This window comes from Ceratotherium simum, chromosome 5 (genome assembly GCF_057802395.1).
Source record: "Ceratotherium simum simum isolate JZ-2026a chromosome 5, ASM5780239v1, whole genome shotgun sequence".
NCBI classification, from domain to species: domain Eukaryota; kingdom Metazoa; phylum Chordata; class Mammalia; order Perissodactyla; family Rhinocerotidae; genus Ceratotherium; species Ceratotherium simum.
Window position 1 is genome coordinate 8084920 of NC_141904.1, and position 13551 is coordinate 8098470.

The following is a 13551-nucleotide window of genomic DNA, read 5'->3' on the forward strand; positions in this document are numbered from 1 at the left end:
GCTGCGTTCAAACATCTAAGCCACTGCTTTTAAAGGAGTTTAAGAAAAGAGCTCCCTAATAATTTAAACATTTTTCATAAGTATGGAAATTAAAAAGTATGAGGCCAGTAGAGCAGTGCGTTAGAGTGGAGACTCTGCACGCGGCCTGCCTGAATTTGTGTCTCATCTTTTCCGCTTTGTAGCTGGGGAATCTAATGCAACTTAATTAACCTCTCTGTTCCTCACTTACTTCCTCTATAAATAGGGATAATAGTACCAACCTGGTAGGGATGTGGTATGAATTAAGTGGTGCTTAGAACAGTGTCTGACACAGAAAGTGTTCAACACTTAAAAAGTGTTCAATAAGTGAGTTACTTTTAGACATTATTATGATGATGATTTATATATATATATCTTTTTGCTTTTATAGCTAGAAGTCCACGCTCCTCCTGGTGTACCAATAGGTTATGTTACGCAGATATGGCACCCCTGCCTGCCAAAGTTTACAGTTCAAAATGAGAGGAGGGAGGATGTACTCAAAATTATTGGTCCATGTCTTGTGTGCAGCTGTTGTGCAGATATTGATTTTGAGGTAAGAGATGTGATAGTGTTTATAGGTTTTGCCTTACTAATATAAGAATAATGTAACTTGGGAGGATGTTACAAACATATTAAATAACTATGTGTATCCTGATCTGTCAGGAGGAAGGTAATGCGCTCGTATATTTAACTTCAGTTGGAGAGGTGGTTATTGCTCTCATCAGCATCGATGTTGGTTATGCCAAATGGAAAAAAGAGAAGCAGAGCCTTGTAGTCAACAAATATAAGCAAAACATCGAACATTTAAACATGGTGGTTTCTGTGCATTATCCATGTAAAGTAAGGCATGAGGCTTGTCGTCTGAATCTGATTGCTGGAGCACGTGGATCCTTCCTGGTCCGCAGCACAGGGGGCCAGCTCTCCGTCCTCTTCAGGGGGTCTGACACCTTTCAGTTCCTACAAGAGGCCCAGTTATGCAAAGAGAGTTTTCAGGAAGATAGTGTAAGACCTACTACCCAATGATGCTTCTCTAAGGACTCTCCTTTACCCTTGTATTAAATTCCATCATTAGAAACCATGACATAGCTGTGTGTTTACTACAGGGAGGAATTCCATTACAGCAGTTTTCCAACAGGTGGGCCAGCCTTATAGCCCAAGTTATTTAGTTGAAAATGTTTAAAAATAAGGATATTTCATAACTTAATCTTGATTTTCTCATTCCATTGGACAATCAGGAAATCTGGTCAATTGAGCCCACATTTCCATAGACAGGGCACGAGCAAGCTGAACCTGAGTCGTGCTGCCCCCTTGTGGTAAGATGTGGGAACTCTGCCACTGTCCCTTGACTTCCTAAGGTTTTTCACTATCTAGCTTCATTCTTTTACATGGTCTGCCTGGCTTCTCTAGTCATATGATTTTCAATTCCTCTGTTAGACCCTGGTTATATAAAGATGAATCCTTCCCTTCATTGACTTCAGAGTCTCATGAGGGAGAAGCAATTGTAAGAAAACACATGTGATATAATAGAGATGTTATAAAGACTCTGATAAAGAGATATGCATAGTGTGTGGTAGGGGCAATGTATACCATGTATGTGTAAAGACTTTGTAGGTTTATGTATAATGATAGTTATCTATGTAGGGGTTATCATTCCTGTCAAAGATCTGGGGCGGTGGAAATGTAATTGTTCTTTCAGGGAATATTAACAGAAGTTTGGCTGACATATAGTTTATTTGTGGAAAATAAGTGAAAATACTGATGAAGCAAGTCAGACTGGATTGTGAAGCTCTTATATTTAATGCTAAGGAATTTAGACATCATCCAGCAACCCTTCTCAGTGGATGCCTTAAAGCATCCATTGTATGTAATGAGTTAACTTCTCTCTTGTGTACCTAGAATGGTGTTAACTCGGTAACATCTTTGAAGGAATTGAGGTTAGTCTCTTGAATCATTTTCTGTAAGCTAGATAATGGAATATTTGAAAGCAGAAATTATCAATATGAGGGACCATTATGGAGCATGAGCTCCATTTGAGTGTCAATGGGCATAGCAACTTGGTGTAGAAACCAAGGGTTTCTACAGTCATTCTAAAGGAAGGAATAATTCAAGAGATATTTAATAAGTGTACTGAGTGGAACTGATTCATGGATTTATGTCAGTTAAGGATTAAAGCAAATTTGGAGATGATTCTGATGTCTAATGTTTGAGAAGCTGAATGAATAATGATGCCATAGGCCAAATTAAGAATCTTGGAGGAGAAACAGTTGATTTGTGGGAAGCTAATGATTTGTATTTGAGTCATGTTTAATTTTAGGTATGTAGAGGAAAAGGTTAGGGAGTTTTCAGCATACAGATGTTAGTTGAAGCCATGAGAAGATTATCCCAAGGGTGAGGAGAAGGAAAACAAGTAGACTTCCTAGCCTGTGGAGATGATAAGGGAATCTGTCTCCTTCCAGGACTCTTGGTAGGGGGTAAAAATATGCCTATATGAAACTGATATCCCCCCAGTCCAGCCCCATCTATGCGTTTGATGTCTGATTTCATACCACTGTTAGGTTCAGGAATCTCAAAACATAGAAATTATCCCGAGTGGGCTACAGATGGCAAAATACAATGCTAAAGCACACTAGAAGGAGGTTGATCACCTAGGGCACCCCCTTTCTCATAGAAAAAGGCTATCTTCACATGAGCAGATTCAAAAATTACATAATGCTTTAGAAACTAATTTACCAAGAACAAACTGCATACAATAGAACAGTTTGCAATCAATCATACAGGAAATACCTAAATAAACATTAAAGAGACAAAAGATAAAACAAAAACTGTCATAAGGGAAGAATGAGACTAATAATAAATGACAGGAAGATTTGAAAACAAGCCAGAAATGAGGAACAGTCATTGGTAAAACCTCATTGGAAAGGTAGAGCTGCAAGGAAGATACAGGTGAAGAGAGAACTAGTGAACTGATGATCCATATGAGGAAAATAAAGTGGAAGGGCGGAAAAGACATAAATTTGAAGGAACAAAAAAAAAAATTGAAGGGATGTGGAAGCTATAATAAACTACTCGTGCATTTGCCAAAGAGGAGTTACAGAAAAAGAGAGGACAGAGAATGTGCTGAGATAATATTCAAAGAGATAAATTGCTAAGAATCTTGCAGACTTGATGCCATGGATCCTCAGATTCAGAAAGTGCAAGGAGTTCTGAGTAAGAAAAAGAAATGACACCTAGGTATGGCTTAAATTGCAAACTTCAAACTAAAAAAGGGAATCTGAAATCAGCAAGTGGGAGAGAGGAAAGGTTGTCTCTAATATGTTATTCCCTGACCATTAGGGATTGTGAACATTTTACTCTAGGCTTACTAGCTCCTTGTATTTGCTTTCTTTGAAGTGTCCATTCATAGCCATTGCCTGTTTTATCTATTGGGTTGTTTACTTTTTTCTTGTCAATTTGTAAATGTAATTTATGTGTTGAAGACATTGACCCTGTATCTGTCCTCTGATTTGCAAATATTTTCCACAAGTCCACCCTTTGTTTGGGACTTTGTTTATGACATATATATCATATATATATCTATATATATATATCTGTGTGTATATATATATCTATATAAAGAGAGAAATTTTTAATTTTATATAGTCAAATATATCTATTTTAATAGCTTCTGGTTCTCCTGCCTTCATTACGAGGTTTCCCCAAACTTTATATTTTATCTACTCTTTTTACATTTAAATGTTTAACTCACCGGGAATTTTATGTGTACAAGATAGGATCAAGCTTTTTTCTTTCAGGTGACTAGACAGCTGTGTCATCACAATTTATTAAGTAAACTATTCATTCCTTGCTAAATTGAAATACCATACATTAAATTCCCTCAAGTAATGGGATCTATTTCTAGATTCTCTCCTCTGTTGCATTGATTTAACGATCTGTCCTTACAGCAATGCCATATGATTCAATTATGGTGACTTAATGATACATCCTATATCTAGTCGTAGCCAAATAGTCATTGTTATCCTTCTTTATCATATTTTCTTGCTATTATCAGATATTTTATTTTCTGTGAACATTAAGGTCGTTTCATTCAATTTTTTTAGAAGTTAGAATCCAACTGGTATTGTATTAAATCTGTTATCATTTTTTTACGTTAACATATTTCTGATGCTAAACTTGTCTCATCCCAGAACCATTTTGTCTTTTTATTCATTCATCCCTAATTTTGTCTTCTTCATGAGACCAGATGGATTTATTCATATAGAACCTGTATCTTTTTTGATAAATTTATTCCTAAGTAACTTATAGGCATTATCACTATTAAGGAGAAATATTAATATTTTTAGGTACTTATTATTAATATTGAGAAAAGCTATTTATTTTTGTTTACCTATATCCAGTCATATGACTAGATTCTAGTATTAAGTTTAGAATGCATTTTTGCTATATTCACTTGGTGTTTCTATGTATAAAATCACAGGACAAATGAAATTATTTTAGCTCTTCAAATGTTTATTTACCAGTTAGCTCATTTTCTTTTCCAGCCTACTTCTACAGCAAAAGTGAATAACAATGTCAATTGTGGGAATACCTACCAAGTTTATGATTTCAATTGAAATAGCAGCAAATGTTTCATGATTTAGAAAAATATTGGCTGTTATTTTTCATAGTATTTTTATATTCTTATTTTACCTAGAGCAGAAATCAGCAAACCTTTTTATTTTTATAAGGAGTAAGAGAAAAAATTTTAGACTTTATGGGCCATATAGTCATTGTTGCAACTATTCAACTCTGCCATTGTGGCAGGAAAGGAGTCATAAACAATACATAAATACTGGGTGCAACTGTGTCCTATTAAAACTTCTTACAAAAACGGGCGGCAGGCCAGATTTGGCCCATTGACCATTGTTTGCTGACCTCTGTCCTAGGTTTTTATTAAGAACAGATACTTAACTTTCTAAAAGGCAGAGTATCACAGTTGTCATGAACATAGACGCTCTGGAGCAGGACGCCTGGGATTGAAATCCCTCCCCACAGCTGCTTGTCTGTGTGAACTTGGACAAATTACTTAACCTCTCTTTGCTTCGGTTTTTTCATATGAAAATTGTGTGTAATAATAGTACATATCTTATGAGAAAAAACTTACCTACTACTTGTAAAGCACTTAAATGCCATGCATATACTAAATGTTATATAAATGCTTAATTAGTAAATAAATAAAATACCTTTCAGCATCTATAGATACACTCATATGTTTTGAATTATATGATTTTCTAGTATTTTACATTTTATTATAGTATATTCTTTTGATACTTATCTAGGTTCTATATGCTAATGTTGTATCTGGATTTTTTGCATTTATATTTATATTGTGAGATGAGCCTATAGATTTCTTTTTAGAATACCTCTATCAATTATTTTAATAAACGATTAAAATTTAAATTTAATAGTGATCTAATATCAGTTTATTTCCAGAAGTTGAGATCTTTTTATTATATAGATTTTCTGTTTTTAAAATATTATCTAGAATTTAGCTAAAAATGATCTAATCCTATTGACTTTTCAGTTGTAGATCCTTATTCACGTTCCTGAACCTCTACGTAAAACAATTATATGTTCCACTTCTTACATAAATTTTGGTGAATTTTTAAATTTCATGCTGTAGGAATCAAAAAGAGGAAGTGTTACTACCTATTAAGTCTGGCGGTAGGATTATGGTGGCTGATGTGTTATCTTTTGTATATTTCATTTAAAAATATTTCAAAAATCAAAAATAACTAAATTGAAAAAAATGTAAGTTTTATTACCAGCTTCAAATGCTTAGATGACAGCTATTAGCAGATAAAACACTACGGCAGGCAAGAGGGAATTTGTATGTCTGTTTTTGCCACAATAGTGTTGCATAACGTATAACCCCTAAAGCTCAGTGGCTTAAAAAAAACAGGCATCTATTCTCATGCTCGTGGGTCTGCAGGGCGGCTGTGTCTCAAGGGATTTACCTAGGCTCAGCTAGATGGCTCTGATTTAGGCTGTAGGTTGGCCTCGGATCTGCTCCAGGTATGTTCCTTTTGGAGCTGTAGCAACAGCAGCCACCTGGACCATGCTTTTCTATTGGCTGATCCCTGGAGAGCAAGAGCCGGGCTAAACCACTGAGCCACGTCTAGGGCCTCTGCTCCTGTGACAGCAACTAACACCCCATTGGTCAAATAGGTCACATGGCCAGGCCTAGTTATCAATGTGTGGGGAACCCTGGGGCTACAGTGGGAGGGGGATTATTCGATGAACATAGTATCCCTGCTATCGCAGTTTTCATATTAGAGTTTATCTCAGATTTTTCAAGAATCCCTCCACCCACACCCAAATAAAATGAGTCAGCTGTTTTTAGTTTCCCACATTAATTTAGCTGGTTTCAACCTGAGGCAAGGGTGTTTCTACACATATGGTACCCTGTATACATTTGAAAAGGACACTTCTCTTCCTGGGTCGGCACAAGGTTGTGTACATACCTTGCTGAGTGCGGACTGTGTTCGGCCCACTTGGTGAGGTGTGTTTGTCTGGCCACAGTCTGTTCAGCTCTTGATGATGGCCCTGGGCTATCGTCAGGCTGAGTTGTAAAGTTAGAAAAATTTACTTTGGAGCTCTGTTTTTCATACATCCTTTCTCTTGCTGAATACCCGCCTCCTGTTGTCCAGTCTCACCCCATCCCTTGATCTGGGGCATACCCTCAAGTTACTTATTGGAGACTTGCCTTCACTCAAAACTGCCAGTCCTCTCTTAGCAGTTTACATTTTCCCATTGACAGTGGGTGGTAACGGGCCCTCCCATCACGTTAAACCCTCAGCCTGTGTAAACTCTCTGTGCTTCTCTTAAAGCAGAGGTCACGTGGGGGTTTATTTACTACTTTCCTGATGGCCTATAGAAATTTCATCAACGAAACATTTCATATTTGTATCTTTACTTGGTTAAATTTTGTTTTAGATAAATTCAACACATTTATTACTGTGTGTCAATGTAGAACAGAAAATGTTAAATATTTCAGCACAACTTCTTTCATATAAGATCTCTGTAGCAAAAAAACAGTTCTTTCCATGTGTCTATAAATAGATACAGGATTTTACATGCATCTGATGAATGATATAATGTTCGTAGTTAGGTATGGCACATAATTTTAATAGAGTATTTATTTCATTTTATTCCAACTTTGGAAGTAGTCTTATTATTGGTTTTCTAGAATTCTTTAAGACTGTCTTTTTTTTTCAATTTAGGTTAAATCTCTTGATGAACGAAATGTGGTTGGCAAGATTACCAAGCAGTGGGGTGGTTTTGTGAGAGAGGCGTACACAGATGCTGATAACTTTGGGATCCAGTTCCCCTTAGACCTTGATGTGAAAGTGAAAGCTACGATGCTTGGCGCATGTTTCCTCATTGTAAGTCTATTCTTGTTAATCTGGAGTGTAGAGGGTTTCTCTGTTATCATTCTGAAATGATTCAGTAAATTATACATTTTTAAATGAGATTCTTCAATTTATAGGTTTTATTCAAAAGGGTCCCATTTAATCCTAGCTCTGAAATTCCATTTTCTCCTGAATCTCTGGATTCACAGGTGACTGGTTTCTCTCTGGATAGTCTATGCAGTTTCACATGGTAACAGAAGGACTTTATATGTTAAGGAGAGGCCCTGGTTTTTGGGGTTTTTATTAAAAAATTGAAATTGATTCTTTGGAGCAGACTTTGAGTCTGACTTACATGGAATAAGACGCAGTGAAACAAGCGATGTCCTGATTCATTATTAATTCATCTAATACAAGAGTGTAAACTGCAATAAGGGTATACATCCAATCAAGCCATTAAATGTCACTGTCAATTGAGAGGAAATACATGGGCTAGAGCAGTGATTCTGAACTGGTCTTCCCATTAAATCACCCAGGGAGCTTTTAAAAACCCCAAGTATCAGCCCATACTCCAGTTTAACTAAATCGGAAGCTCAGAATGAGAAGTTTGTGTAGCTCCGAAGGTGGTTCCATATGCAGCAATGCCCAGGACTCCTGGGAGGGAGCAGTGGTTTTCAACCATAGCTGCACAGTAGCAACAGCTGGGTAGCTCTCAAACTCCCTATGTCAAGACTGCACCAGCTAGTGAATCAAAATCTCTGGAGATGGGGCTAAGCCTTTCAGGCTGTTTAGAGGGGTCACGTGATTCCAACATGCAAGCAAGGTTTGGGGCCACTAGATGAGTACCTTAAACATTGACTTGGGGATGCAATCAGAAGAAACTAAAAAGTAAGAGAATTTACAGAAAAAGGATCTAGTTACTTCAACAAATAAGTGTCAGAAAAATAAAAAGGTAAAAATAAAATAAAAAGAGAGAGACCTAAGAGACATGGACTTAATGCAGTTTGTATACCATGTTTGGATGCTGATTTGAACAAACCGATATAAAAGGACATTTACAAGGCATTCAGGGAAATTGGAACATTGACTGGCTATTTGATGATATTATTTAATTATTAAGTTTTTATTTTTAGATAGTATGATATTATGGTTATATAAAAGAAAAACAGTCCATATTTTTTAGGGGCACATACTGAAATATTTTAGTATAAAATGGTATGAAATCACAAATTTGCTTTTAAATAATGGGGGTGAGGCCAGGGGGATCTAGGGGATGGAGTAATTGCTGAGCCAAGATTATCAAGTTAATAATTATTGAAGTTGGGTGAGGGGTCATTGGGATTTTATTATACTATTCTATTTAATTTGAGATAGGCTCAATATTTTCTATATAAAGTTTTAATCAGAACAATAGTTCTATTTAAAAATTGTGTTTTCAATGAGTGTTTATTTCACATGAAAAGTAAAATTTAACCTTAACCTTAGGGAACTGTTTAACCAAAGGTATATATATACTATAAGCAAAGATATGGTGTGTATAGGGAAGAGAGGGCCGTGTGGAGTGTTTGGATAGATGAGAAATGGGTTGGAGGTGGTGGTAGGGTAATTAGGAGATGACTATGGGGTAGACTGGGCTTCTTCTAGAGGACTTTTAAAGATGGAGCAACTTCTTGTAGACATTGGGAAGATATTGAAAATTGTTTAGTTAATCAGTTGGTTTTAAACTAGGTATAAAGAAAATAGTTATAAATCCAAATTTTAGAAAGATAAACCCTGGTGACTGTGTGAGAAATGGATTGATGAGAGGTAAAAGGGCAGTAATGCAATTGCAAGTGAATGGTGACAAGGATTAAGTCATTTCTTTGTGAAGGGACAAAGGGAAAGATAGATGTGAGGGAAATAAAATCTGTGGGGTTGGACAGAAGTCACAGGGGAGAGGGTGTGGCTAGACACTGAGGGAGGGGGAGAAGCCCAGGAACACAATGGACCAGTGTGGAAGAAAAATCAGAAAACTGGGCCAAAAAATTCTACAATGCATTCTAACTCTAAGATGGCTGTCATTCTCCTGAAAAAATCTAAAAGTTGTACATGGAATTCCAGTCACAAGAAAAGTTATATTATTAGAGAAAGAGTATGAAAAGGTGAGGAAGAAAGATTGAAAGAGGAACATTCTGAGAGGCATGAGAAAAAGTGAAATTAGAGAAATTACCAGATGATTCATTAAATTCATCCACGTATCAGTAAGTGAATAGAATGTTAGGATTTAATTGCTTTAGAATAGAAACGTGAAGCTATCGATTTTTCCCCGATCAACTTACTAGTCAATTTTTCTTGTTTAGCAGATATATTGTTATGTTTCCTCAGATCTCTTAACATTTATGCATCTGAGACTTGATCTCTGTTTTTTTACTGAAAATTTATGTCTATATTTCTGTTTTTGTCTAGGACTTCATGTTTTTTGAAACCAGTGGACGCAACGAATAGAAGTCAGGAATGTGGTAGTGGATTAATGATAGTCTCCTCAGAAAACTTGAGGTCTTGTACATTGATTGGGACTATGTGGAAGAAAAACTCAGTGTTTTTTTTTTTCTTTATTGAAATGGCCTACAGCATGTTTGAGTTACACTGTGATGCCTGAAGCTCCAAGTATATGATTTCACTTTTCAAATTATAGAGTTTATTTTTTGTATTACTTATAAATGTTTTTATACATTTTCTTTTTCATTGTGTGTTTCAGAGAAAGGACACAGGAATTTTTACATTTAAACAGGAAATTTCTTATGATAAATTCCTTTCAACTATAGTGTCTGCTTTTTTAAAAATTTTTATAGCAAAATTAATTAAAGGCTTATTAGACTAATTTTACTATAAAATTATATATTATTTTGTAAATCTAGTTGCAATATATTTCATGTGTAACAACTAGTGTTATTTTGCAAATACTACATATTCAGATAAGTTAAAAATGAACATGATTTCAGTTACCTTTACAATTATGTTCAAATAATACTCAATATACATATTAGCAAAGAAAAGTAAAATGTGTATTTGTTTTTTATTCAGCAAATCACACTATATTTAACTTCTCCTATAAGCTAATTTGCTACTATAAATAAAATTTTCATATTGACAAGACAATAAATTACCAATTTTGGATGGTTTTCAGTAAAAAAAGATATGATTCTATCCCAAAGAAGGACACATTTAAGACACTCACTGTAAAACTAGAGTATTGTTATTTACACGTGGAATGGTTAGCTCCTGTCTTCTATCTTTCATAGAACATGGTAGTTATGAGATCATGCAGGTGTTAATTAAATAGAACATATATATTCCATCAGAGTATAAACTTCAATAATGGTCTCTTAGATTTTTATACCAACAGTCAAATAACTGAACTAAAAACTGTTGATGTATTTCTTTGCATATTTGATTTCTGTTTTTAAACAAACTGTGAATAATCAGTTCAGATGGTCTTCTAAACCTTACACATGGACCTCTCCTTCCCTTTCAAATCTCCTTTAAAAAGAGCAAAAGCGTACAATAATCTTTAGTAAAATCCATACCAGTATTGGAAACTAGGATTTCTACCTGTCAGAAACTTAAAGGAATTTTTATACTCTGTTTCGTAGGGAAGATTGGATTGAGTGAGAGATATCCAAGCCACAAAGGAATTCATGCAAAGGAACATGTGCTTAGGAAGTAAGGGCTTAGGGGAGACACTCCCTTTCCTGGTCAGCAGAATTCCAACACCACTGCTCCTAATGCTGGTAACATTGGGATGGCAGGGGCGCTCTAGGAAAAGCCAAGTCTAGACCACCTTTCTTTAGCCTAAATAATTCATCAGGTGCCCGATTCCAATGATGACATGTAACCGAAGCACTCACGTTCAGTTTGTGGTTGGTACAGACAGCATGCCAGGCAGAGTGAGGTACCTGCACAGCTGCATCCTACTGGCATTAGTTATGCCAGTTAGAGAAGGAGGGGGCTTTCCAAGTTAGCTATCAGGTACCACAACCAACTCAAAATGAGGCTAGAGGTACCGACGTTACCTCTGTGACAGATACATCGTTTCATTTTCTCCCTCTTCCCCTTTGCATAAGATGAGGGATCTGCAGTTAAGCAAAATAGAACTGCCATTAATCTAAACAGTTCCTTCCTTATTCAACCGTGCAAGGAAAATCTGAGCAGAAACCCACAAACTTTCTGCAGAACACATTTAAGTTCAAATATTAGACAAACACCTCCTCATTAAATATTTACAAAGAAAAAATCATCAAAAACGAAAAATTAGATTTTTAAAGGAGAAAAAGACCATGAAGTGCAACAAATGTCTTAATTTGTAATCTCAATGAGATTTGAGGGAATGATGTGTATTTATTTCTGGAACAGGCAGTAGAGAAAAAGGAACATGCTGACGAGGCAAAATTTTAATAAAGTTGAAAAATATGATGACCACATGTTAAAGTATGATGGAGACACTGGAACAGTAGGTTGCATAAAGGAGAAAGATAACACAATAAAGTAAAAGACAGATTTTAGAAATTCTCCAAGAAGTCAGATAAACACACAGGATAGAGAGAAAAGACTATTCTTGAGGAACAGGTGCATCGACTTCAATTTATGTACAACAGGAATTCCAGAAGCAGAAGTCAGATGGAGCCAAGAGAATAATAAAAAAAGTAAGAAAATTTATTTTCAACCAGGACAGACTGTACTCTCCAGGTGAGTGGATTTACCATATATCAGAAAAATTCATGAAAATGGCCTATTTATGATTATATATTCACAAAACCTGTTTTGTGAATATATAATTACTACACTACTACAATATAATTACTACATATTTTGTGAATATATAATTATTACACACCTGTGCTATAGCAGACATTGTTAGGCTGTAGTAAAATGGTTTCTGTCCCTCAACTTCCATGATATTCCCACAGTCTAGTTCATTTTTTCTTACTTCACTAATGGGGGTCAGTCAGTTCAGTACTCTTTAATCACAGGCATTTAGAAGGACCAAAGGATGTGGAACAAAAGGGAATCCTATAAAAGTACTTGTGGCCTTGTCCCCCATTTTCCCATCCTGCCTTTGAGTAGAGACCTTACCACCTCTGAGATTCTTCCCCTCCAGATAATGTGACGTATAGAGATGTGGTGTCATGGACGCATTCAGGACAGGTGCTCCCTTTACCTGTCTTTTTTATCCTGAAGAGAGCAAAGGAACAGCATCACATCTCAAGTCATCACTCTGCCCACCAGGTCCTAGATCTTGGCTTCTAAATACCATGCTCCACTTGAACTGGGCTCTTTGAGAAATGGTTAACACAGAGCCGTAGCAAGAAAAAGTACAAAATGAGCCTTGAACAACTTATGGAAAAACAAGGAGGTGTTCAAGGAAGGATGGTGGCATGTCAAAAGGACAAAGGAACCAAATTGAAAGGGCACACACCAGCAAAATTAAGGACAATTTAAGCACCAAAATATTTATATAAGAGATTATTACCATTGAATAAAATAGGACACTATGCGTCTCTACAGATATAACAAACATGAAAATTTAAAGTTTGGTAAGGACAAAGATACATATAGTTTCAATTTACTTTCCCACGAAATCTTTTTGATTTTAAAGGAAGAATGAGTAACTTTTACAGCAGGGCCTAGCAACTACCATCATCAAAGTGATCATCGTCAGTAACGGGACAAAGTGCGACTGAGTATTGCCTGATGGATTCAATAAGACACAGCATCACAGGGATCTTGACATGCTGTGTAGGATAGCACATGGTGAAATCATGTTTCCAAGTTTTATTAAGATATAATTGACATTGTATTAGTTTTAGAAGTACAACATAATGATTTGATATATGTATATATTGCAAAATGATTACTGTAATAAGTTTGGTTAACATCCATCATCTCACATAGTTACAATTTTTTTCCTTGTGATGAGAACTTTTAAGACTTATTCTCTTAAAAACTTTCAAATATACAGTATAGTATTGTGGACTATAGGCATCATGCTGTACATTACATCTCTAGGACTTATTTATCTTATAACTGGAAGTTTGTACTTATTCACTCATTTTGCCACCACCCCCGCCCCCCGACACTGACAACCACTCTCTGTTCTCTGTATCTATGA

General features: G+C 35.8%; 1 protein-coding gene across 1 annotated transcript in view; it reads left to right on the forward strand.

Moving 5' to 3' along the window:
* LOC101389494 (phospholipid scramblase 1) overlaps window positions 1-10444 on the forward strand; it is a 29816-nt gene extending 19372 nt beyond the window's left edge. Inside the window, exons 9-11 of the mRNA XM_014788967.2 lie at window positions 410-571; window positions 7278-7439; window positions 9849-10444. Of these exons, the coding sequence (XP_014644453.1) occupies window positions 410-571; window positions 7278-7439; window positions 9849-9887 (363 nt within the window). The 3' untranslated portion in view covers window positions 9888-10444. The remainder of the gene's footprint in view (window positions 1-409; window positions 572-7277; window positions 7440-9848) is intronic.
* Window positions 10445-13551: the final 3107 nt, after the last annotated feature.